General features: G+C 38.8%; 1 protein-coding gene across 1 annotated transcript in view; it reads left to right on the top strand.

Annotated features, from left to right (window-relative positions):
* Positions 1-27,111, top strand: part of PLPPR1 (phospholipid phosphatase related 1) — a 263,459-nt gene that overhangs the window by 130,011 nt on the left and 106,337 nt on the right. Inside the window, exon 2 of the mRNA XM_024126495.2 lies at positions 12,141-12,248. Coding sequence (XP_023982263.1) covers positions 12,186-12,248 — 63 coding nt within the window. The 5' untranslated portion in view covers positions 12,141-12,185. The remainder of the gene's footprint in view (positions 1-12,140; positions 12,249-27,111) is intronic.

Raw genomic sequence — 27,111 nt, 5'->3', positions numbered from 1 at the left:
GCCTCCCTCTGTTGTGGCCTCTCCCGTTGCGGAGCACAGGCCCCGGACGCGCAGGCTCAGCGGCCATGGCTCACGGGCCCAGCGCCTCCGCGGCATGTGGGATCCTCCCAGACCGGGGCGCGAACCCGTGTCCCCTGCATCGGCAGGCGGACGCGCAACCACTGCGCCACCAGGGAAGCCCAACTGCAATTACTTTTGAAATTATAGTTGAAATTTTATAACCAGAGCCAGATACAGGAGAAACACTCAGTGCCCAACTTAATATGGTTGGACTTAAGATTTTTCGACTTGACAGTGGTGTGAAAGCCATTCAGCAGAAACCGTACTTCGAATTGTGATCTTTTCCTGGGCTAACATATGAGCTATAATACTCTCGTGATACTGGGCAGGGTACTGAGCTGCAGCTTGCAGCAGGCCATGTGATCGCAAGGGTAAACAACTGATACACTTATAACCATTTTGTACCCATACAACCATTCTGTTTTTCACAGTCAGTACAGTATTAAATAAATTACCTGAGATAGTCAACACTTTATTATAAAATAGGCTTTGTGTTAAGTGACTTTGCCCAACTGTAGGCTAATTGTAAGTGTTCTGAGCGTGTTTAAGGTAGGCTAAGCTAAGCTACAGTGTTCAGTAGGTTAGGTGAATTAAATGCATTTTTGACTTAGGACATTTTCAGTTTATGATGGGTTTATCAGGATGGAATTCTACCATAAAGCAAGGAAGACCTGTACTTAATTATATTTAAGATCTCATTCACTACTTTTTAATTAAGAGCAATTCAGCATATTCTCTGCCTATTTTCTCCCCAGACTTTAAGCTGAGCACAACACTGCCTGAGGTACAATGTTTACTACCTTTAAGCATTTCTGAGGGGGAGGGGTGTGTGTGTGTGTGTGTGTGTGTGTGTGTGTGTGTGTGTGTGCATCCCAGTCCCTGTGTGTGTGTGTGTGCGCGCCCACGCATACTTCTGGTTCTTGCTCTGATGCTTCAAGGTTTCAGTTTGACGGAGCATCAAAACTTCATTTCCTTCTAGCCTTTGATTTTATTGAAAGAAACGTTAACTCACTGCTTTATAATTAAGAAAAGCTCTTTGTGCCTGCTACTTCTTCCTGCTTTGTTTTTTTCTTTTTCCTGGTGTAAAACTAGGGGTAAACAATATCAACAATTGAAAAAGAAATTAGGGAAACACCCTGCTGGTTTGGGCACTGTCTTCCTATTAAGTAGTTCTCCTGGTGGTGGCCCATCAGATGGTACTAGGTACTCCTTCCCATCAGCTATTTAGGCATTCCTATGCTTTCTGCTTTCTTCCAACTGTCTCAGGTCACCTGCTGAGCTTTGTAGTCTGCATCATCCTTGTGCTCTTTGTTTATAGAAGATCAGTCTCTAACAGAGACAGCTTACTTTTGGATAGGCTTGGACTCTTTTTTTCCAATTTAAACTTTTAACGTTAAGGCATGTACCTTTTTTTTTTGTGGTACGTGGGCCTGTCACTGTTGTGGCCTCTCCCGTTGTGGAGCACAGGCTCAGGACGCACAGGCTCAGCAGCCATGGCTCACGGGCCCAGCCGCTCCGCGGCATGTGGGATCCTCCCCGACCAGGGCACGAACCCGTGTCCCCTGCATCAGCAGGCGGACTCTGAACCACTGTCCCACCAGGGAAGCCCAAGCCATGTACCTTTTAAAGCAACAATCTAAAGCAATTTTTTTTAACAGTCAAAAGAACCCAGAGGTAGAATCCAGCTGAATAATTTCCCCTTTCAATTTTACATTTTGAAATGTGTTCTGGCTTACGTTTTGATTTCTAGGACTTTCAGACACTTTACTTTTCTTTGTTCTTTGAGTCCAAGGTATAGTGGGTCTTAACTGGTTGGGGTGGGCAGGAGGGCTTGACCCAAGACCTACATTAGTACCATATTGTTCAGTTCATGCACGACCTGGAAAGGATTGACCAAGACCTAGATTAGGACTGGGTCAGGAGTAAGGAATGGACCCAGAGCAAATGTGAAATCAAACGATGGAGCTGAGTGGCTGAGGCACACTGTTAGTGTCAACATTTACTGTGTACCTACTGTGTGCTTGGTACTGTGCAAAGTACTAAAGTTGCAGTGCTGAGCACGACAGACAAACATTCCTAGAAAAGGAATAGATATTAAACAATTACACAATAAAAACTCTGAAGGAGCATGATAGTGTGTAATAGAACTGAACCAGTCAGGGCAATTAAGGAAACTTACCCATTGAAAATGGCATTTAACTGCAGATCTGAAGGAAAAGCAAATAATGGAGGAGGAAAGAGTTCTCCAAGATGTAGTACATGAGAAGGCCCAGAGGTGAGAAAGAGCTTGGCATGTTGCAGAAACTGAGCGAGTGGCTGGAGTGCCAAGAGGCTGGGGATGGGCATGGGGTGGAGATTGTTGCAAAATGGGACTGGAAAGGTTTAACACAGTCTAAAAGTTATAACAAGCTCAGACATTAGCCAGGCAATCTTGTGCATTAGTTGTGAGAGGTCCAGCAACAGGGATCCTAGATGCAAGGGGAAATGGCTGTCTGCGGACTATCCATTCAGGCTTAGGGCTGAAGTATGAACCAGGCATACTTGTAGGTTCAAAGGACTCACCTAGATAAATGAGCATCTGAGTCCTAGTTACTGACTGCAGTCCACATAGGACTGCAGGCTTGGGAAGAGACTGAAGTATGAGAGTGAGTCATCAGATTTAAGCAGTAGGAACAAAGCTAATGGCTGGTCATACAGACCAGGCCAATGTAATATGGGAGCCCAGAGGGAACCTGGAATTATCCCCGGGTCTGAAAAGCCACTCAAGAACAATGTGGGGCCCTGGTATCTTCACAGGGCCCCTGAGTCTTTATTTTGTAAAGATTTGACTGAACTTTAGATTCTCCTGGATCATGGGTCTCATGCTCTTTGTATCTCTCTGCCTTATTCTGGGCTGAATCAAGGGCTGGGCCGACTCAAGGGCTGGGCTGTGGATCTAGCTGTGAGACACTGTGGAGGGGAGAGACTGGACCAAAAAAAAGGGGGGGGGGTGTCAATGCTACCCTCCTATAATGTGGGGCTTTCACACTGTCATTCTTTACAAGCTTTGAAAAGCATCTTTATGAGCTTTGAAAAGCATCTCTGAAATTGAACAGAGTAAAGCATTTCTCTTGAAAGCCTGAGAAGTACAGTCCTAAATCCCACACCATCTTGTGATGAAATCTCTTTTGCACTCATCTACAGTCTCTTTCAATTTTTTCCTATCTCTTAATGTCTTAGTTGCTTTAAAAAAAAATACATAGTTAGGTTTTCCAGCTTTGGGAAATTAAATGCACAGTGTGATCCTGGTTGGAGGTAATGCACTGAATAGAAATGATCCAGAACAGTGAGGGGTAGGTCAGTGCCACCAAGGAAGTTAATGCCTATTTAACATGTGTTAAAGATGAGCTGGATTTGGGGATTACAGCTCACCCTGAGTACTGGGGAACAAAATGAAGTGTAACTCTCACAACTCATTTTTCACCTTTTAATTTTCCCTTTTCTACTCCAATCCCTACCCTCCTTACCTCCAATTAAGATGTGGATCACATAGAAATAAGCCCTATTTTTCCCCTTGCTAGACATTATCTCATTTCAATCTTACACCAACCCAATTTTGAGGAAATCCTAGAAAGTATGTGTTGTAAAACTCATGTCAGAGTTGCCTTTGATGTACCCTGGGTCGTGGATTATGCAACATATTCTTGCTTCTGGGGCCCCCTGACACCAGGGAAAAGCACATCAGTCAGTGGCCCAGAATCTCAATAAATACTCAGTATCCTGCAACAGACAAAGAAAAAACAACTCTCTAAGGAATACTTTTGGTCCCTGGATGAGAAATGTTTTAATATTGGAGTTATTAGTTAACCCAAACTAAAGTCTTCTGCCCGATATCTGGTGAGTTAGGTGTCCTTTAACTTGGGTTGGCAGGAACAGAAAGTATTCTTAGTCTCCCGTGAGCCCTGATGATTTTTCTCTAATGCTTTTGGATGGTTTCCCTCCCGGCCTTAGCTAGTTTCTCCCATGCTCATCAGTACTCTGCTGAAGACTCGAGGGGACTCTCTGCAGGGCAACCCAGCTCCATCTGTGCAGAATTCTCTCTGGTTCTCTGCCTTGGGAACTCCAGTCCCTTGGGCTTCCCCACATTCCCATCTCTGTCTACTCAACTCAGGGAGGCCACAGGCCAGTCTTCTGGGTTCCCCTCTCTGTGCCGTGGACTGGAGACTCTCTCCAGGCAGTAAGCTAGAGCAATTGTAGGGCTTTCCTCTGTTAGTTCCCGTCTTTCAGGGATCACTGTCCTTTATTGCCTCACATCCAGTGCCTTGAATACCATCGGCTCATTTATTTTGTCTGTATCTTAGTTGTGCCAGGCATGAAATCCAGTCTTAGTTACTTTCACTTGGCTGAAAGCAGAATCCCTCCAGGGCTATTTTAAGGTTGTTTAACCTTGTTTTTTATTGTTTTTTTTTGTTTTTTTGTGGTATGCGGGCCTCTCACTGTTGTGGCCTCTCCCGGTGCGGAGCACAGGCTCAGGACGCACGGGCTCAGCGGCCGTGGCTCACGGGCCCAGCCGCTCCGCAGCATGTGGGATCTTCCTGGACCGGGGCACGAACCCGTGTCCCCTGCATCGGCAGGCGGATTCTCAACCACTGAGCCACCAGGGAAGCCCAACCTTGTTTTTGACACTCACTTTTTGAGGCCCCACTCCATATGAAGATAAACACATAATGAGTGATCTGACAGTAAATCTTTATTTTGCATGAAAAGATTTTTATGACTTTTCCTGGACCGGGGCACAAACCTGTGTCCCCTGCATCGGCAGGCGGATTCTCAACCACTGAGCCACCAGGGAAGCCCAACCTTGTTTTTGACACTCACTTTTTGAGGCCCCACTCCATATGAAGATAAACACATAATGAGTGATCTGACAGTAAATCTTTATTTTGCATGAAAAGATTTTTATGACTTTTTTTTGAAACTATTAATTTACAATTATTTAAAGTTTCTTAGCAAAGGAATTTTTAGAATTAAGAATTTCACCTACAGATCACTTTCAAATTAATTGTTAACACTAAATTGAGTAATGAAATTGCAAGAATTTTACATTTTTAGGTATACACTTAAATATTTATTCATTTGGTTTTACATAGTTTTGCTGCCTTTTTAAAATTTCTTATATATTTTCATGGGCTGTTAAATAGCTCACAGGCCCTAGGAATTGGGCCTGTAGTCCCCAGTGGGTGAAATAGCCCTGCTTTCTTTTGAGATTCAAAGTGGTAGTAACTACCACTTATAGTGCCTTTATTATCACCCCAATCTGGTCTCTGAGCATGAGATGCCCTTTGTTTCTCCAAATGCCAATAAGGCACCTCGACAATTTCCATATTTTCCTCTGTTAGGTACTAGGTTTGTTCCCTTGGGCAAAACTGTGGCCTTTATCCTTGGTGAAGCAAGTTCTTCACCAGCTCAAAAATTCTCATGTCCGAGGGCCTCTGCTTTCAGTCCTTTAAAATTAGTGGTTCTCCCCCAAGGCTATCTCCATCCCCTGCTCCTTCCCACCTTGAAGGGGAGTATCTGGCAATGTCTGGAGACATTTTTAGTTGTCACAATATTGGGGGAGGAGGGTTGCTACTATTGGTGTCTTGTGGGTAGAGGCCAGGGATGTAACTAAACATCCAACGGTACTCAGGACAGCCCCTCACAACAAAGAATTTTCCAGCCCACAATATCTACAGTGATGGGGTTGAGAAACACTGTCCTAAATCAATGTGGTCTCATAGTGCAGAATTCTTGGGCTTACTCAGAAAAGCACCATTTCTGGTGGCCTTGTTGCCTATTTGTTTTTTAGATTTTTGTCTTAGTGAACTCGATTAATTCATATCATCCTAACTTTGAATGGAACCACCATGGTATTTTTAGCAAAATTAGCTCAAAATATTCTATAAAAAGAGCAAGCTCTCGCTTCCCTAAAATCATAGACTCTGGGCTCCTGAGGAAGACCACAGGCTGTGACTTTGGCCACTGGAAATACTAGATTCACACCAAGGCTGGGCAGAGGGTCCACTGAAACATGATGACTCTTTCTCAAGGGCATTTTTGTTCCTTGCTACTTCACTGACTGCTCAGCTAGAGCCAACTTTGCATAACTTAGAAATCAATGAGGTTTGTCCCCTTCTAGCTATGACCATGCTGCATCACCATCCATTTTCAGCCTCACTAAAACAGATACTTTATAATCAGCAATTATTTTTGTATTTGTTCTGGGCTGAGTAGGAATTGTTACCCTTCTTATGAACAAGAGGGAATTACATGGAAAATCCAATGGAAATACATGAGATGTCATTGACTCTTTTATTGGCCAGGTCTGATTTATAATATACTTGCCTAGAAATGAAGAGCTCTGTCTGAGTTAATTACTAGGAAACAGTACTGTCTGTCAATATTCTTTTTTTCCTATGTTCTTATCTGATATGGAAATGAACCAACCTTGTATTTCTTATCCTTGAGGTGTTCTGCTTCTGAGTTTGTGTATAAAACGCTATGTGTATTATACATAAACAAATTTTGGTAACATCTATACTTATCCTCGAATGTTTTCATACATTTGAGCTGGTGGTGTTTTTAGTTTCCCAAACATACATTGTTAGGCCAGCTTATATCTTTGGAACCTTAGCTCTTGCTGTTCCCTTTAGCTGAAATGCTTCTCTTGTCCTCCTCTTATAGGGGAGCAGCTACCTTTATTTTATTTTATTTTATTTATTTATTTTGTGGTACACGGGCCTCTCACTGTTGTAGCCTCTCCCGTTGCGGAGCACAGGTTCCGGACGCACAGGCTCAGCGGCCATGGCTCAGGGGCCTAGCCACTCCGCGGCATGTGGGATCTTCCCGGACCGGGGCACGAACCCGTGTCCCCTGCATCAGCAGGCGGACTCTCAACCACTGCACCGCCAAGGAAGCCCTACCTTTATTTTAATCAACTTAAATAGCCATCTCCTCTAAGAAACCTTTCCTTAACTCTCTCCCAGCTAGGACTGTCTTATTACTTTTGTGGACTTTAAGAAATTTTGCCTTTGTGGACCCTTTTCTCTATTAAAGTTAAAATTTATATTTTATAGTTGAATTGGTATAAAACTGAATTTAATAATATATTAAAATATTTTTGTACCTAACCTAAAAATTTATTATTTAAAAAAAATTTTAAATATTTTCATAGGCCCCTAAAAGTATTATGGGTCCTAGACAGTGTATCTACTACACCAGTTAGATAAGAGATCCCTGACCTCAAGAGTTAGAATTGGTCATTTGTGCTGCTATTGAAAAACAAATATACAAACAAGTATAGCTATCTTTTCTTAATGACTATTAGTCCCTTAAACACAGGGTATTTGGCTAATTCATTGCTTCTAATTGTGTCTAATGGGATACCTGGCATGAATTAGGGACTCACAAATGAACAAACAAATAATGCTATTCTGGTATTTTGAAACCCTGGGCACCAAAATACTCAAATTCATGAGAACACAGCGGGGCTAGGCTATACGAGAACCTTGGTCACTGCCATTTGGTACTCTTTTAAAAAGACTTCTGGAGGCTTTTGCTTCTGAGAGGATGGAGTAAGATGTACGTTCCCCATCACTCCCACTAAATCAACCAAAAATCTTGGATGTTACATGTAAACAAAGCTCAGACAAAGAAAAGGTGGACTGGCTGGGGACTTCACGTAACAACCAACACAATATTGAGTTCCCAGGATTTCTTTTTACCTCATATCTCAGACTGGATACTGGAAAAGCTGACAACCTGGGATATTGATACTTGCAGACAAAACAGCCCCAAGAAAGCCTGCCACCTCTCTAGCCAAAGGGCCTGGAAAAGGGCAGCCTAGCAATGCAGCAAACTTTTAGAAAATAACCTTTTGACTATATCCAAAAAACCACAGAAAAACTGCAGTCCCATCTCTGTTTCTGTCAGCAAAGACCAAGTGGGGACCCTGGACTTCTACCCTTGCCAGGCTATAAGGAGGCTCCACTAGACTCCTGCTGGGGTCATATCAGAGAAGGCCAAGTAGGGAGCCGGGACTTTAGTTCATGCTGGGCAGTAATGAGTAGGCCCCCATCCCTGCTCTACTGTATCGGGGGAAAACATTGGGGGGAGCCTAGACTTTTACCCCCTTTAGGCAGTAATCAGGCATCCCTACTTCCTCCTCCCTGGAGTGGTATCAGAGGGGGACTAGTGGAAATTCAGTTTTATCATTACACAACAATAGCAAGGCCATAGTGTCAGTGGAGGCCATGTGGGGAGCCGCAAAGAAGTACCTAACCCCCTCCCCAGCCAGGGTGGTATCAGTGGGGCCCTATTGAGGAGCCTGAACTCTACTGCTGCCCAGCGAAAGGGGTCCTTCCCCAACTAGCTGTCATAGGAGGCCAAGTGGAGAACCCAGACTTCTACCTTCACATGGCACTAACAAGGTGACATTCCCCGTACCTACTAGAGGAGTGTCAGAGGAAGTATGATAAAACATAAGCTTTAAACAGGATCCTGAGTCTTGTAATGTAACAACCCAAGGTCAATCAAAAATCACTCTTCATACCAAGAACCAGGAAGATCGTAAACTGAATAAGAAAAGTCCATCAACAGACACCAAAACCAAGATGATATAAAATTATCTGACAATAATTTAAGTGGCCATCATAAAAGTACTTTAATAAATACTTACAGACATGCTTGAAACATGAAAAAATAGTCTCAGCAAAGAAATAGAGTTTCAGCAAAGGAATAGAAAATATAAAGAAAAAGCAAATATAAATTTTAGAACTAAGAAATATAACAACTAAAATAAACTCAATGGATGGACTTGGCTCAACACCATAATGGGAATGATAGAGGAATGAGTCAGTGAACTTGAGGATAGAATAATAGAAAATATCCAATCTGAACAACAGAGAGAAAATAGACTTGGGGAGGGGTGATTAAGAGTGTCAGGGACATGATGGACTATAACAAAAGATCTAATATTCATGTCACGGGGGTCCCAGAAAGAGATGAGAGAGTGGGTTAAAAAGTTTTCCAGGAATAATGGCTGAACATTTTCCCAAATTTGGGAAAAAAACATAAGCCCATAGATTCAAGTAGTAAGAAATCTCTAAGCAGCATAAACGTAAAGGAATCCACACCAAGGCACATTAATAGTCAAAAGACAAAATATACATCTGATAAGGGACTTGTATCCAGAATAATACAAAGAACACTTGTATCTTGAAAATATCCAAATTTTTTGTTTTTTTTATTTTATTATTTCACGAAAGAAGATAGAATAATGGGCAATAAGCACCTGAAAAGATGCTTGATATCATTTGTTATTTACAAAATGAAAACTACAATGAGATATTATCTCACACCCACTCGAATGACTATAATAAAAAAGATAGGCACTAAACATGTTAGGACGTGGAGAAAGGAGAACTCTTATTGTTGCTGGCGGCAGTGTAAAATGACACAACCACTTTGGAGAACACTTCTGCAGTTTCCTTTAAAAAATTAAACAGGGCTTCCCTGGTGGCGCAGTGGTTGAGAATCCGCCTGCCGATGCAGGGGACACGGGTTCGTGCCCCGGTCCGGGAAGATCCCACATGCCGCGGAGCGGCTAGGCCCGTGAGCCATGGCTGCTGAGGCTGTGCGTCCGGAGCCTGTGCTCCACAACAGGAGAGGCCACAACAGTGAGAGGCCTGCATACCTCAAAAAAATAAAAAATAATAAATAAATAAATAATAAATTAAACAATTTAGCGTACAGCCCAGTAATTCCACTCTTAGGTGTACATCCACAATAAATGAAAGTATACAGATGTTCTTAGCATCATTATCCATAATACTGGATACAACCTAATATTGGATACAGCAAAAATTAGAAACTACCTACATTTCCACCAATTGGTAAAGGTTCTATAGCCATACGATGAAATACATTCAGTAATAAAAAGGAAAAATTACTGATATGTGCACTATGACATGAATAAACTTCAAAAACATTATGCTAAGAATCCAAGTCAAAAGACTACATATTGTATGATTATGTTTCTTTGAAATATCCAGAAAAAGCAAATCTGTAGAGACAGAATAGTGACTAGCTGGGCTGGAGAGGTGGTGAGGGAGGTGATGGTGGGGATGACAATTATTTTGGGGGGTGAAGGAAAAAGTGCTAAAATTGTTTTATGATCATTTTACAACTTGGTAAATTTACTAAAAGATCATTGAATTGTACACTTGAAATGGGTGAATTATATGTGAAATATACCTTACTATAGTTACTGATTATGTATAATACACATACATAGATACATATATGTGTGTATATATATGTATATATGTAGTCTCCATACACATATAAAAAGCTGGTTTGTATTTTGAACCAGAAGAGTGAATAGAAAGGAGAATTTTATATGATATCCAAAGCCTGTCTGTATTCTCCATTTCATTGCTATTTTTTATTAACTGTATGGAGAAGCCATCTAAAATACTAGGTATGTCTGATGCCTTTGTTTTTTCCGGTGCCCCTACCTACTTCAAGGTGATTAAAAATTTAATTTTCTTTTCAGATGTATGGTTCTGTGTTTAGTTGATGCTAACAGTAGGACTCATCTAAATCATAAATACTGATAAGTGAATTCTAAGATACTTGGATTAAGTAAGGATAAAATGAAACCAATACATGGTTGCCAAATCAACTCAATGTGTGTTCTATGTGTGGGCTCCTTTCTAATTGTAAAAAATATTATTTAATTCCTAAATCATGAAATAGATGGTGAAATAACATATATTATGGGTATTTTATAACAGATAATATCGAATTTTAATTGAAAAAATTAAGTTGCCTAAAAATTAACTAATTTAAACACTATGATTGGTATGGACTTAATACTACACATAATGTTACATTTGATCAGAGAAAGTTTTAGTCGACACGTGAGAAGCTGGCATTTCAAAAAGAGAAGGAAATGTATTTTAAAGTTTTATTCTGGAAAAACATAAGGACGGACTTAAAGACAGAATTAAGTTAAAAACATTAATTCATGACCTTTAAGAAAAAATGCGGTTGACCAGTTGCATAGACTAGCAGTCCCCATGCCAGTCTTCATACCACAGTCCCTAAGAACTATTGGGAAGTCTGACACAGAAACAGAACAAACAAAAAATAATGACTCTTGAAAGCAGATACCTGAAACATGTCAAGTATTGCTTTGGATAGAGAATAAAAGATATAGTGGAAAATTCTTTTTACTGGGCTGTGGAAGTTTCAGAAAAGTCTAAAATCTCTATTTGTTGTTATTGTTTTAAGAAGAACCAAAATTAACTGATCTTTTAATACAGGAATATTCTCAGTTCAAAGTAGGACAGAAGAGTTCTAACAAATATTTAAAATACTCTGCTATAGCCCAGCTACTCCATTCTTATACAAGAATGTTTATGGTGTCAATGTTTTATGTTTGGAACACACACACACACACACACACACACACACGCACGCAGACACGGCTGAGGGAACCCAGTGAGAGGGATCAGTGATGTATTAATCCAGAGTAGTTAATAGCCCTGCAGTCAAGGGAGCAAGGGCAAAGAGTGGTCAAGGAAGGAAGCCAGGGATTAGTGCCTCAGTGCTAAATGTCAGCTCCAAAGGGAGAGGCAAAGGCAGAAATAAACGAGTCCCTAGATCGCCAACTGCAAGGATCAAGCACAGAAAGGGGAGATCCATACAGAATGGACAATAAGAAATGTATTGTCACAAAAACTTCGTTCATGGCATGAGCACAGTCTACTGTATATATTTGGAGCAGCACCAGGCGATTAGAATTCTGTTCACTATAACTGTGTGCACAGGAGCTCCCTACCTGGTCATTTAGGCTCAAAGACTGTTCATGGCTAGTATACATTATTTTCTTTTCTCTGGACTGATTATTAGTCTGACTTGACTGTGTTGTGGATTAGTATTTTGCATTGTTTGTACACAGCTTGCTTATCTAGAGGGTAGCTGATATTTTTATGTAAATACCTAAAGGACTGCTAAACATATGGTTCTTAACACCATGCCATCTATTTCTATTTCAGCCTGGACAGTTTAAGACGGTGCAGCCTTGCTACATGTTGTAAGAAATGGCTGTAGGAAACAACACTCAACGAAGTTATTCCATCATCCCGTGTTTTATATTTGTTGAGGTAGGTGTATTTATTTGCCTTTACAGACAAATTGGAATAATTGTAGCAGTTTTTATGCTGAGAACTTGGATTATTTTGTAAAATTATTTAATCTTATGATAATGAAATTTTGATAGCACAAATATTGGTAAAGAATTAATGAGATATGCCAAGTGTTTCTTGAATAGGAAGCCATAGAACAAGGTTCATGTATGGGGTACAAAATAATTGTGTTTTATTAGATTTCTTTTATTTTCAGTGGTGACTTGAATGTATTATTAATTATGAATGCAGCATTTGATTAAATTATTTTTTAAAAAATCAGTATCATGTTTTAGGAATTCAATAAATGAGGTTTACAGATGATGTTAGTTGATGGCCTTTTGCCTTGGAGCCCATATAAAGAAAAAGAAATCTTAGAGTTGACTCTCTCCACTGGGCATTATTCTTTAGGGGGATATTGAGAACTCGTAATAGTGTGCAACTTCTTTTGTTCATAAATGATTTTGTTGAGTTGCTCCAACTTTGTACCAGCAAACAATTTCTCCAGCATCTTTTGGGTTAAACTTCCTGCATCCTTTCCCCACTGTACCTCCCTTTCTATAATATTTGCTATGGAAGAGACAAAGACATGGAAATTTTAGGAAATTTGGAATAATATGAAAAAAAAAAGCTACTCCAGGTTATCTCAAAATAAGATGTTGATTTGCCAGAGATGATATTATATCTGCCTTCTCCAAGAGATAGAGCATCTAACAGATTGGTTTTTATCCTGAAAATTGTGTTTAAAATATGACGATATAAAGAGCTGAAAAGTAAATGTCCTAAGTTTCCTTTCTGGGTAACTACCCCTATAGTCTCTCCATCCCAAGGATCAGCTGTAGCTTGTTCTTATGTTATGGGGCAGGGGATCTTTTTGGCTGAGTATGGGAGGAATATGCACATTGATCCATTTTATTACCTGTGTGAAAACAGACACTTGAATTAAACCACTACTGATATTAGCAAAAATGTACTTTCAGTACATATTTTATTTAAACACAGCCTATGAATCAATGAAACAACTCTGTTTTTTGTTTTGTTTTGTTTTTATCTTCTAGCTCTTGAAATAACTTCAGCTGTTTACATAGTCAGTTGGATAATTTTGAGCATTCTGATTTTGGAGCCAAATATATATGTTTGGCTGATCCTTGAATTTCACCTTATAGATATCCCTTGGTAGTTTAGATGAACAAATGTTACTAGATGATTTATTTTCTGGTGATACTTGTGAACCTGTTTGTATTGCAGAACCAGGCGGAAATATAGGAGATTAGGTTGGGACAGAGGTGTTGATATAAGTTAAGATACTCAGACTCAAGCTATATCTCTGAAAGGGTAAACAAAGAACTCATCTCTCAACATAAACACATATTCTTAATACTCTTATCTTGCTGTACAAGGCCAGGAATAAGTCCCTTCAGACAATAACTATACATTATATATATTGTGGGTTCTAGTTACTATTATTCATATTGAAATTGTAATGTAGAAAAAAGAGTCCTTTCTCCCACTGCTCATGGGGGAAATGGTAGAAGGCTGTAACACTATATTTTTCAATGTTAAAACCCTTTCTCTTTTGTCATAAGAAAAATAAAATTATAAAGTAAACTAGGGGAAATTTAGAATAAGTCACCTGTCATCATCCTTACCCTCATGGTAGCAATTTTATTTTAAATTTTCTTAAAACTCGAACAGGAAACAAACCTTAAAGTAAGAGATTTAATTTATTGCTGGAAGCTCTATCTCTAAAGATTTTCAGCCCTCTAATGTGTGAACAATGAGCTTGATGGGTAGAGCAAACAACAAAAGACATAAATTAGTCTTTGTATGCCTTAACCTGACACAAACATAAATATAAGAAAAATCTTGGAGAGGAAAGATAGCTTATTCTTTTTCTTGCTGTATTGTCATTCTTACTTTGCAAAGAAGTTTAAGACATATCACTGACTTATCTGAAACAGTCAGGAGAAAGAAAAAGAGGAAGTGAAGTAGAATAAAGTAGAAACTGAGAAGGGAAGAGGTGACTCTCAAAGTGGCTTTCATGATTCTCATGAATTTCATTCATCAGATGCTTATTGTTATACGTACCCCATGTTCGTTGCTGCACTATTTACAATAGGCAAGATAAAGAAACAACCTAAGTGTCCGACAATAGATGAATGGATAATGCAATTGTGGTGTACATATACGATGGAATATTATTCAGCCATCAAAAAGAAGTGAAATACTGCCATTTGTGACATGTATGGATCTCAAGGGCATTACACTAAGCGAAACAAGTCAGTAAAAGAAAGACAAATACTGTATGATTGTGAAATCTAAATATGTGGAATACATATGTGGAATCTGAAAAGGAAAAAAAAACAAGCTCATAGATACAGAGAACAGATTTGTGGTTGCCAGAGGTGGGGGTACAGTGAGGAGGACAGAAACGGGTAAAGGGGGTCAAAAGGTTAAAAAAAATTTTTTTAAGTCTCTTCTGAAATTGTGCAACAAAACTTTGAGTAAGATCCAATGGGAACAAAACAAAAGAATCAAAAGAAAATACTTATTATTTACCTACATTATTTTAAGCATTATAACAGGAATATCAGAAAACTTGATAAAAAATAACTTGGTTAACATGTCAATATGATCAATAAATATCTCTTCACGTTGCTTTTTAATTATGAAAAGATTCAAACAGAGAAAATAATATAACAGACATCATTGCACCTACCATCAAGACCAAATCTTAAAATTATGCCATATGTGCTTCAAATATTTTTTCAAGGAATATAAAAAATTACAGCTATGGCTGAAGTCCTATTGTCCTAGACCCAGAAGTAACTACAGTTGACCCTTGAACAATGTTGATTTGAACTGTACGATTCCACTTATATGCAGATGTTTTTCAATAGTAAACACTACAGTGCTACACAGTCCATGGTTGGTTGAATCGTGGATGTGGAGGAACCACAGATCTGGAGTGCTGACTATAAGTTACATGTTGGTTAACCCCCGCATTGTTCAAGGGTCAGTTGTATGTATGTGAAGTTAGAGGCTTCATTCCCCTGCATGACTCTTATGCATATTTTCATATTTTCCCTACATTTCCATATATTCATAAATTGTATTTTAGGGAGATTTTACATAAATGATACCATAATGAACTTTCTTTTTGCAACTTACCTTTTCATTCAACATTATGTTTCTGAGATTTGTCCAGATTGGCAATTCATTCTTTTTAATTGTTGCATTTTATCCCATTGTGTGACTATGCCTACTGAGGGATGGTTTGGTTGATTCTTTTTTGTTTATTTCTTTTTAAGTTTTATACTCTTACAGCTTTTTTTTTCTTTTTTGGCAGGAAATATTCTTATTTCTGTCTGTATGCACATGGGTGCAAGGGCTTTCCTTGGATTGCCTAGTGGTGGAATTGTGGGGAGATGATTACATTTTCCAGTTGTTTGTTGCTTCATTATAGAAACAATATTAATATTTTAAATCAGTTTTCTTGAAAAAACATTGTTAAACTTGATTATTGGTTTTACTAGTATCTGTATATTTCTTCGATTTTTTTTCAGTTATATAATCTGCAAGTAGTAGCAGATCTGTTTTTTTCTTTTCTGATTGTTATGATTAATTTGTTTTTCTTGTCTTATTGCTTTGGCTAAGGACCCCAGTGTAATATTGGATAAAGGCAGTGGTAGAGAACATCCTTACCTTGTTGCTGACTTTAAAGGAAATACTTCAAGTGTTTCAATATTAAATTATAAATAAGCATGGACTTGTTTTTCTGTTCTGCCTTCTAAATTAGATTCGTTGTTTGAATCCCCCTTTATGTTACAAATTATAGATTTTATTTCTATTCTTTTAAAGCTTAGTCCTAAATTTTAAATATGTAAACAACAAAAATTGAGGTTAATCAATAGCTCTATGCTTCTTTTAATGCTATTTTTAGGTCACTTCAAGACCTGGAGTGTCATTCATGATTTTTATATCTTCCTTAAATTTTTCATTAATTTTTCAGTCAGGGCTTCAATGACTTTACCCACATATCCATCAGTTTGAAGGTTTTTTGCTTACCATTCCTCCTTTTATTCTTCTCCTTCAGGATTTAATTTCCTCATGAAATTTATCCTTTAGTAGTTGTTTCATCAAGGATCTAGTGAATTGTAAAACTTCTTAATATTTATCTGAAGTCATCTTTACATTACAATTAATCTGGAATGGTGATCTATCTTGGCATTGAATTCTAGTTTGACTAGTTTATTTTCTACTCTCAGAACTTTCATAATGTTAATCCATTTCACTCTCCTTCCATCCCATGTCTTTATTGTTGCTATAAAAATTCTTTTCTCTTATTACTGTTCTTAATAGGTAATCTACTTTTTCTCTCCAGCTTTTACATTCTTCTTTGGTGTCCTGAAATTCAGTATAACATGTCTAAGTGTGTATTTATACTGGCTAGGACTTGTTTTACATCTTGAATATGAAGCCATGTTTATACCAATTCTATAAAACTCTCAGACATCACATCTTCAAATATTCTCTTCCTCCATTCTCTGTTCTCTTTTTCTATTTGATGTATGTTGGATCTTCTCATTCTTTCTATAGTCCATGTCTCTTAACCCATCTTTTTTTAATATCTAGAAGTTCTATGTGCATTTTTAAAAAATCTGTTATTATAGTATTTCTATGCTTATGGTTTTTATTTTTTATTCTTTCAGATTATTCTCTTTTCTGAAACTACTGATATTGTAATCCTCCTGTATGTTGTGTCTGTTGTCTCTAGCTCATGGTGGATTGTTTATATTTTTAATTATTCTTAGCTCATTTTTGGCAGAGCTTGCTTCCTCTGTAGAATTCATGTGGGCCTTAGGTTTTAAGAGTATCTCTTTGGAAAGTTTTTACATGCATGTTTCTCTTGGGTTTATGCTACTATATTCGTAAGTCAAATTTGCACAATCCCAAAGTATAATTAATCAAAGTTCATCTTCCTTGTAGTCTTCCTGTGCCAGCAGGTGGATTTACATAGAACACTTCTTCTCTGAAGTGAAAAGCAAGCTTCAGGAATTCTGGTTTATACATAGGAGTCTCAGTTCCAACTCAAGTCCTCAGGATGTCCTATCCTCATGGACATTAAAACCCAAACCTTGTTACTAAGACTGACATGTACCCCTTTCTCTAGTCCCATTTAGGTTCACCTATCATCAGTTTACTCAGTTACCACTCTTATTTTCAGTATGCTTTTTGATTGAGCTCACTTGTGAATTAAAAAAGAAAGAAAAATGCTAACCATTGCTTGTAGATGTTTGCATTAGAATGTTTTCATGCCATCTTTGTTCCATGAATGCATTCATTCATTCAACACTCACTTTTTTAGAACTTATTTTTCTCTCCCAAGTCATTAAGTGTTTTGCCCTTTTTGCATACTTTACATACTAACTGGGATTCTGTAACTTGGATCTCACCAAGTTTTTCGCAGGTCCATGGTTGTTGGGCCATGTTTAACATGGAGGGTGGAGATGAGAGACACAAAGTGCCCACAGTTGGAGAACTGATGTGTATTTTCTTGGTGATTTCAACTATATGAGCACAAAATTTTGACTGGGGGGCTGGGGGGGCGGTTTATTTGTGGCAATTGGTGAGGAGAATAGATGCCAACCAGTCTCTAAAATTCAAATGTGCTGACAAAGCAGAAGCCTGCTGACAAAGCAGGAGCCCGCCTTATGGGTGAATTTTTCACCCAGAAGGCTGAAACAGTGTTAGAGAGGATATCTGACAAAGCAGCATGCAGCAGGAAAGGTCTCATGATGGTAACAAGTCAGGAGAGCATTGCTCTAGGTAATCCTTGAATGTTACAAACCAAAATAAGGGTTAAGATGTCATTGGAGAGAGAGCAAAGTTTGTAGATTAAGAGAGTACATATAGAAGGTAATGGGCTGAAAGGAGGGGATTAACATGGGAGGACAGCAGAACAGATTGAGAAGTATGATATGCAATGGGTAATGCAGGTGGTTCCAGAAACCAAGCCCTCGAATGTTAGATATTCAGAAAAACGTCTCGTATACATCTCCCAGTGTCAGCTAATCCTTAAAATGTACCTTTCCATGCTGGCTTAAGCCTCTTAAATGGAAAGCCCTTGACAAGAGAATAATGACTTTAAGGGCCAGAATATAAACTTTTCTATCACTAATGAGAGGGAACTTCAGAATCACTAAAATTCCGATATGGCCCACAGCAATATTTCTGTCCAGCTTTCATCTCTTCACTGATCTGGTTCTACTAGAGCAAGTAAAAAAAGAGCAAATGCTGAACTAGACAAAAGCTAGAAGTCAGAGGGTGTAGGAAAAGTGGTAGAAAGTTACCAACCTATAAATGAACATGAGGACATCAACTTCCTCATCCTCATTTTTAATCCTTGAAATCAATAATATTAATTTTTGGTGAGGATAAATGTACAAGAAAGTATCTTCAAAAAAGTGATCAAAATAATCCAATATTCTTTGTGGTTTTCATCCTTAGTCCATTTTTCTCTTTCTCTCCCTATGCCTTCCCTACCTCTGTCTCTCCCTTTTAATATATTTCTGATCCCCTCTCCCTCTCTCCATGCTTTCCTTCTCTCTCTCCTTTTCTCTGTCATTTCAGCAATACCTCTCATGCTTGAAGATCTACAAACGGAGAATTTCCCTGAGGGAAAACACACTCAAGTTGGTCACTGAAGTATAATTTTTTTCCCTAAAAATAAGAATACAAGCTGTTTGAGATCTCACATGTCCCCAGAATCAATACCGGTGTACTTTTGCAAAATACTTAAGGCTGAGCTATCCCTTTTGACAAATCTTCCCAGATATCAGTGGATTCCTCTCAAGACAATTTCAGTGCATTCTCTGTGAAATCATGAAAAACTCAGTCAAGTCTCTTTCAAATATATTTGTGCTAACAGCAAAACTCTAAATGGAACTTAGCTTCCTTGGCAGACAGTATTAAGTACCAGGAGTTGTACATAATGAATGCAACTGTTGCTTGATATGTATAGATGTGACAGTTTTATCATTTTGACAGTTGCTTGTACTTGCAATTGTTATTGCCTTTTTTGACAACTCATTTTTCTCAGCTGTAACCTACAAGGTGATTGTTATAAATCCCAGCCTGAAGGTAGATAATCTCATGACGTTCTTCAAGAACTCGGTGATTCTGAGGGTCTTTCTCCAGGGCCAGAAGTTAAGGAATTCCACCTCATCATTTTTGGACAATGAGTGCCATTGCAGTATCTTTGTTTCATGCCCCTCAAATTTTAAAAGAAGAGTTGTTTGGCCTTTCTTTCTGCTCTTTACTTGCAGCTGCTAAGATTTAGCAACTCTGATTGCCTTGTTTCTGAGACTTAGATTGCATTTATATTTAAGTCACATTGAGATCTTTTTCTCCTTTAAAAAAAAAAAGAAAAGAACTCTGCTGGTTCTTGCAAGGAGAAAGTATCAAAATCTTATCCTCATACATAGTAGAGTAGAATGAGAAAATAACTTGATGTCAGAAGCACTGGGTTTGGGTCCTGGCTCTGCCATTTACTGCTGCTAGAAACTTGCGCACCTTCTTTGAACCTCAGTTGCTTCATCTGTGAAGTGGAAATAAAAACAGCTTCTTCCTGAGCGCTTTTGAGAAATGAGGTAATGCGCCTGAAAGTGCTTGTCAAGTAATAAGTGGTTGACAAATGTTAGCATAAAAATAAGTTAAAATAACAGATTCTACCCAATATAAAACAGAAAACAAAGATGAAAGGAAACTAACCAAACACATACTCACACACACATATACATGGACACCAACCCCCTGACAATTACAGAGGAACTCTGGCAGTTTAATCCTCAGATATGCAACATTCCTGGCCTTAGGGGGATAATGTTTTTAGAATATATTGAGATGTTATCGGGTAAGGTTTCAAACAAAGTAATGAAAAATCTGTGGTCTTTTAAAACTTGCGATGACAAATGCACTTATAAAGTACTTATAAAGTACTTTCCCATGCATTTCTTTATTTAATCATCATTTTGACTACTGTTTGCAGTATAGGGGCAAAAGGACGATGCCAATATTTAGGTATCTATTTTTCATATTATCAAAACACCAATGTTGAGAACCATCCACACCCAAGTGCCATTTCCCAGATTCTACCCAAGAATGCTTCCCTTAATTCAGCCACCTACTTTGTGTCGTTTCCCAGACCACCTTATTCCCATGCTGTATACAATGTGGTAGCATGCTTCCTATCAGTTTCCCTAATAATTGACATAGCACCTTAAGCCAAGCATTCTTCATAATGTTGAAGGAATGCACCAGTACTCTGATCCTCACAGAATTTTACATTCTACCTTATGGGTCATGAGCCCAGACAATCATGCCAAAATAATGACAGACTCTGGACTGAACAGTTATATTCTTCAAGAACTATAAAGACATCTTGTCCCTACTGCAGTATATTATTTTGCACAGGCTTCAGGTGAATTCATTCTTTGCTTTGTGATGCATTTTTCTTATAAAATTCATCCTTTAAATATAATATGAATCAGTCTAAGTTGTCACTGATACGTGTGGCTGGCCAAACTCTTTGTATTTCTCTTTTTTTCTTTTTTTTAACATCTTTATTGGCGTATAACTGTTTTACAATGGTGTGTTAGTTTCTGCTTTACAACAAAGTGAATCAGTTATACATATACATATGTTCCCATATCTCTTCCCTCTTGCGTCTCCCTCCCTCCCATGTATTTCTCTTGATGTAATCTTGGAATTAGGATTCAAGCCTAATTTTTAAACCAATGCAATGTTATGATCATTCATTCTAAAACAACAACAACAACAAAAAAAACCCTCGAATTCAAATCTATCTCACAGCATATAAAAATTATAATTTATAGGAATGTTGAAATAGCAATCTGTAGGGAGAAGCAGTTTGGCACTGTGTCCTAAAATCTTCAAGACTTTATACTCCCCTTTTGACCCCAAAAGCACACTTTTTTAATTGAAGCATAGTTGATTTACAATGTTCTGTTAATTTCTGCTGTACAGCAAAGTGATTCAGTTATACATATATATACATTCTTTTTATGTTCTTTTCCATTATGGTTTATCACGGGATATTGAATATCGCTCCCTGTACTATACAGTAGGACCTTGTTGTTTTTCCATTCTATATATACTAGTTTGCATCTGCTAATCCCAAACTCTCAATCCTTCCCTCCCACTTGGCAACCACAAGTCTGTTCTCTACTGTCTATTGCTCACAACTGCTCATGGAGGATTCCAGAAGCTCTCCAGTCTTCCCTGGTTAAGCCTGGGATTGACATCAGTGCTCATGAAGCAGTCTCTGGGCTCTTGTTACCCAGAGAATTAGAGAATTTTGTTCATCAGCTCCAGCCATGCATATCCATTTTCTCAAGCAAAGAAGCCACATAAAGGTGCCTCATCCCTCCCACTGCTGGCTTTGCTCCCATGGGGGATGCTAATATCTCAGCCACTGGTACTTTGTCTACACAGAGGATAGGAAAAAAAACCCTGCTCCCAACTTGATGTTTCACTTGGTCACCTGAACATCAGGGGGCGCTGCTGTGTCTCTACAGCCTTCTGTTCACAGGCCTCAGGCCTGACTGAATCCATGCACTCGTGGAAGGACCAAAACCTAAGGCAGACACGCTTGTCTCCTCTATTCGTGTTTTTCCTTCCCCTTTTTCCATGAAGATTAGTTCATGGAAAATGTTGTTTTGTGGACCATCAGCTGCATTGACTTCTCAGACATGCCAGGTGTGTTCGGGTCATGGTAGTAGATAGTGTAGCCTCCAAGCCAGATAACCTCTCCATTCAAATTCTGCAGCACAGCTGTAAAACGTGATGCCATTTTGGAAATATGCATATGTGGCTATATACCTGCCTAGAAAGAAAAGGTATGTGCAAAAATCAGTGTTCATCTCTGGGTGTTGGGATTAGAAGTACATTTTTTGCATAGAACTTGATTACTTTTTCTATCTGAAAAAATAACTTCCTTTTAAGATTACACTAAGTTATTGATGTGTATAGTATGAAATATGAAAATACCTTTGTACAAAGATAGAAACAGGCTACTTCTTCTGTAACTTAAACTCATTCATAAAAAATCTGCAGTCTCATATCATTTCTCAGTGTAGAATTAATTGAAACAATAGTGAGGGTTGCTCTTTCTAACACTGGCTTATTTTTTACAACACATACTATATGTTTGTCACCAACAGAAGCCTTGGGGGCATTACTATAAATATTTATAATCATGCTTCAATTGTCAGTCTTGTTTAGAAAAACATATTTAGGAAAATATATTTGAGTGCTCTGGATTTTTCTCTGGTTATAGGGTGGTATATTAGATTGTTCATTATATAAAATAATGATTGTTCTTATTTTCAGTTTTAGAACTATTGTCTTTTCTACACATATTTGTGGAACTGTCTTTTTCTACTCAACTGGCAGCTCTGGCCAGAGTGCCTACCAGTGGCTGTATCTCCTTGTTGCCTGTTATGTCAGTGGAGTAAAGAATCCTTGTCCCACTCCTACCCCCAGACATCTACCAGCACCAAAAACATCTCTCCTCACAGTTAAGAATAAAGGCTCTTAGTGCTAAATGGGGGCCTAGATCACTTTGCAAATCTCTCTTGTTTCAGATCAGATAATTGAGATGCAGAGAGGTTTAGTGACTTGTCTAAGGTCACACAGCTGGTTATTAACTGAGTTAGCAACCGAACCTGTAACTCTTGACCCTGTCATAATCAATAGCAAATTAAATTATTCATAGCCAAATAATTTCAAAAGCAGAAATATAAAAATCATCTCCTGATATTTATAGCAAGAACAATTATATAATGTATAATGCATTATATCTGAATCTACTTGAATGTGATGTGAGGGGGAGCCTTCAAAAGTGTTAGATCCCAAGGCCTACAAAGATTCTATAACAGCTCTGACTCACCTTCCAAAGGGGCCGGGGAAGCATCCCAGAGAAAGTTCATTTAGAGCGATACCTGAAGACTAGTGAGTGTTCACTCACTAGTGAGGAGGAGTCTTCTAGGAGGAAGAGACAGCTTGGCATGAGCCAAGAACTAAGGATCTACAGAGAATTGAAAAGCTGAAAGAGTTTTAATAAGGCTGGAGCTTAAAGGATAAAACAGGGATTAGTGACAGAGGAGACTGGCAAGGCAGACAGAGGCCAGGTCGTGAAGTACCTTGCAGGCCATATTAAGCAATGTATTTATCCTAAAGGCTTTGGGAAACCAGGATACTTCTGGGTATTTTAAGTTTATACCTTATCTGATAACAGGAAATGTCAGAGAGAAGTGATGATGAGAACCTGGAGCCAAGGAGAGGAGACATGAGCTCAGATTTGCACTATTTACAATAGATACCATCTCTCTCCAGACTGTAGAACATCATTCTTAGAGAGACGAACAAGTGTCATGGCCCTAGGGCCCTCACTGCCCTCTCTCCATAATATGTATCAGACAGATGAGAAGAATGTGAAAGAAACAATACTTCATCAAAAAAATTCTGAGCATAGCCAATTGCTTTTAGAAGTACCATGTCACCCTTTATCATAACCCAGGAAACTTTGAAAAAGATGGTTTCAACAATTGGTCTGGCTTTGATGCTTCCCAAAGCTGCACTGGTTTATATGCAAGCTCCCTGTAACAAAGACTTGAAGATATTTTTTTTCCTAAGAATCCTGACCAACACATGTAGGTACAATGTCTTCATTTTCTGTTTCAATGTCAACTCTTCTTATTTTCCCCCTATATTCACTCCTACTCATCACACCATCTTGTTGGAAAAGTATGGTCACTCCACCATGAGGGCATCTGGTAATTTTGCTCCTGACCCATGATCAGTTGGATGCATCTATATTTAAAGTGATTTTCCAGAATTAGACTTCCAAAGTGCTAACCATCCACATACTCTCATTATATTCCCCTTACAATCAACAGCTTATATTTGAAAAAATGGGACACAGGAAAGTAAGATCCATCTGTGGCCAATTTAGAGATTTTTCTCTCCCAGACACTGGTTAACACACATGGGATGAATTTATGGTCTTTGGCGACACTAGCACAGTATTTTCACACAGTAGCCCAGGGACGACTTGCTTTGGAACAATTGGGTGCTTGTTAAAATTCAGGTTCCTGAACCCAACTACTGATCTTAATCAGAATGGGGGCAGGGGGCTAGAGATATGTATTTTTCTATGTCTTTCAGGTCATTATGTCCAGTAAAGTTGAAAACTAAGTCGATCAATAAAGCAGTTCATTGTGGACAGACACAGTGCAGCAAGTGCGGGCAGCACCCTGCCCATTTTTCCTTGACCCAGGGCACTTGCAAAGAGTCCTGAACAGACATACAGGTTTCTCTGTCCTCTGTCTAGGGGCCATTCTCTAGCTGTAGAGACATGCTAGGCCTAACAAGTTGAGGAGGCCATGATTGCTGGGGGGGTTACCTTCAGTTCCCCTTGACCAATGAAGAAGGCATGATGGTGGATAAACTGTCTACCTTCCTCACTCTCAGCAGGACTATTCTGAAGGGAGTTTCATATAGTCTCTGAGAGGTTCCCAGCGTGGTAGAATGCCAGTTGCCCCTAGTGGTAACCTATTCACTAATGCACCTTCATTGGCTTTCCTCCCTTCCTTGTCTCCCTTCCCCCTCCTTTAGGTGCTTCCTGGATCACTTCACAAATAAACTACTTGCACCCACATCACTGTCTCAAGGTCCACTTTGGTGGGGGTAAGCGGATCCCAAACTAAGGCAGAGAATGTACTGTATGTAGAGTAGAACAACTTTATTCCAGCGAAATTAGGGGATAAGATTTGAAGAATGGAGGGTGAAAAAATTTTTTAAGAGATTTGATAAAGGAAATTTTATTAAATCCACCTAATTAAAATTGAATTCAGGCAATTTTATTTTTCACACTGTTTGCTATTATTTTTGTGTGGGTGTATCCCCTTATGAAGTTTAATGTGTTCAACATCCTTCTGAAAGTATGCTAATCACTTGATATTAAATCCTGAAGCTTTTTCTTGAAAATCTTCAGATTTTTCTGGAGATAAACATTAATTCTGTGTATACTACATGTAATTTAGATAACTGAGGAATTTTCTTTTGATAGTAGACAAAAGAATGCTTAGCCAAAAAAAAAAACAAAAGAAAATTTTAAACACCCATTTTCACTGGAACTACATGTTATTTGACCAAACAGTTGAGGGCTCAATTGTTCAAACTTATCTTTGGCATGTCCTAAAACAAGACGCTTTGAAGCTGAAATTTGGTGTGCTTTCTTTCCAGCCCTAAAGCATGGTATTTTGGGAGAAGTTTGAATTTGAGGGTCTGACAAAACAGCTGTCAGACCTTACTAAGCATCTCCAAGTTTCAGTTTTCTCGTTTGTTAAAGGGTAACAATAATAATACTAATAATACCTGGTTCATTAGATTGTTTTAAGGCTGAAATAGTATTTTTAAGGCATAGTCTCTAGCTCAAGTGAAAACCCAAATAGCTGACTTTCTGCCTAGTGACATAGCCTTTTAGACTGATCGTTCAAGCTTGCATTGTAAGTAATGACAAATCCTCCAACACATATTTCCAAGTGAAATCAGCACCTTGGTTTTTTCTTTGATGTGTGTAACGTTACTACTTAGGTTGTTTGATGCCTTCCTGATGTAGAGAATTTCATGCTGAGTCCTTAACGGCAAATTCCGCTTTTTATTGTGAGAGTCTTTCATTAGTGAACATATTTTTGTTGTATTATATATATCCCCAGTCTTCTCCCAAAGTACTCTGTGTACTCTGTCTTCTCTTGTCTTACCTTTGTGGTTACATTCCTAGAGGTCTTATCTTTTGCGGGCTAGAGTAGTGTATTTTTCCTCTTCAGATCCCTGATACCTGTTATAGAAAAGTGATTTGTACAGAGCTTGTCTTAGGTTGGATTCCTCCAGAACAGACCCTAAAACAAAGATTTGAGTGCAAGTAGTTCGAAAGTACCCGTTAGAAATGGGAAAGGAATGAAGCTAAGACATGGTGAGAGCAGGTGCCCAGGGTGAAGAACTGGGCTCAGGCTGCCTAGGAGATGCCTCAGAGTTATCTCAATTGAGGGACGAGGAAGCTGGAGTATTTATCATATGGTAGCTGCATCGTTGTTTGAGGTTTACTCCAAGGGACATTGATTCCTGGGCGCTCTGGCCAGCCCTGCACGCATCCAGCACACTCCCACATCTCAGGAAGCCCTCAGGCAGAGGATCACTTTGTGAGAAAACAGTGAGTGCCAAGGGACTGTGGCGAGGGCACCGGCTGCCTCTGCTGTAAGGCTCAGTAAACTCTTATTTGTACAGAACTGAATGGAATTTGCCAGAGCTATAAGAAATGTCAAATGACTCTAAGATCTGAAGTCATTGATTTTTACTCACCTCCTGCAGATGCATGTTTTCAACAGTATCAACTTTGTCAGGGCTGAATGATTTGGGGGCAGTGCCATTTCTAAAAGCAGAAGGAGGGCAGTGTTTTTTCTAACTCCATCACACCGTTGGGATGTCTTCCATACCGAGGCTATGTTACAGATGGAGCAATAAAAGTACTTTTTATGCTTCTTTACATTCTTTTTTTATATACTTTTTTTTTCACATCTTTGTTGGAGTATAATTGCTTTACAATGTTATGTTAGTTTCTGCTGTATAACAAAGTGAATCAGCTATATGTGTACATATATCCACATATCCCCTCCCTCTTGTGTCTCCCTCCCACCCACCCTATCCCACCCCTCTAGGTGGTCACAAAGCACCGAGCTGATCTCCCTGTGCTATGGGG

The sequence above is a fragment of the Physeter macrocephalus genome, chromosome 9 (genome assembly GCF_002837175.3).
Source record: "Physeter macrocephalus isolate SW-GA chromosome 9, ASM283717v5, whole genome shotgun sequence".
Taxonomy (NCBI): Eukaryota; Metazoa; Chordata; class Mammalia; order Artiodactyla; family Physeteridae; genus Physeter; species Physeter macrocephalus.
This window is presented reverse-complemented; position numbering and strand designations above follow the sequence as displayed.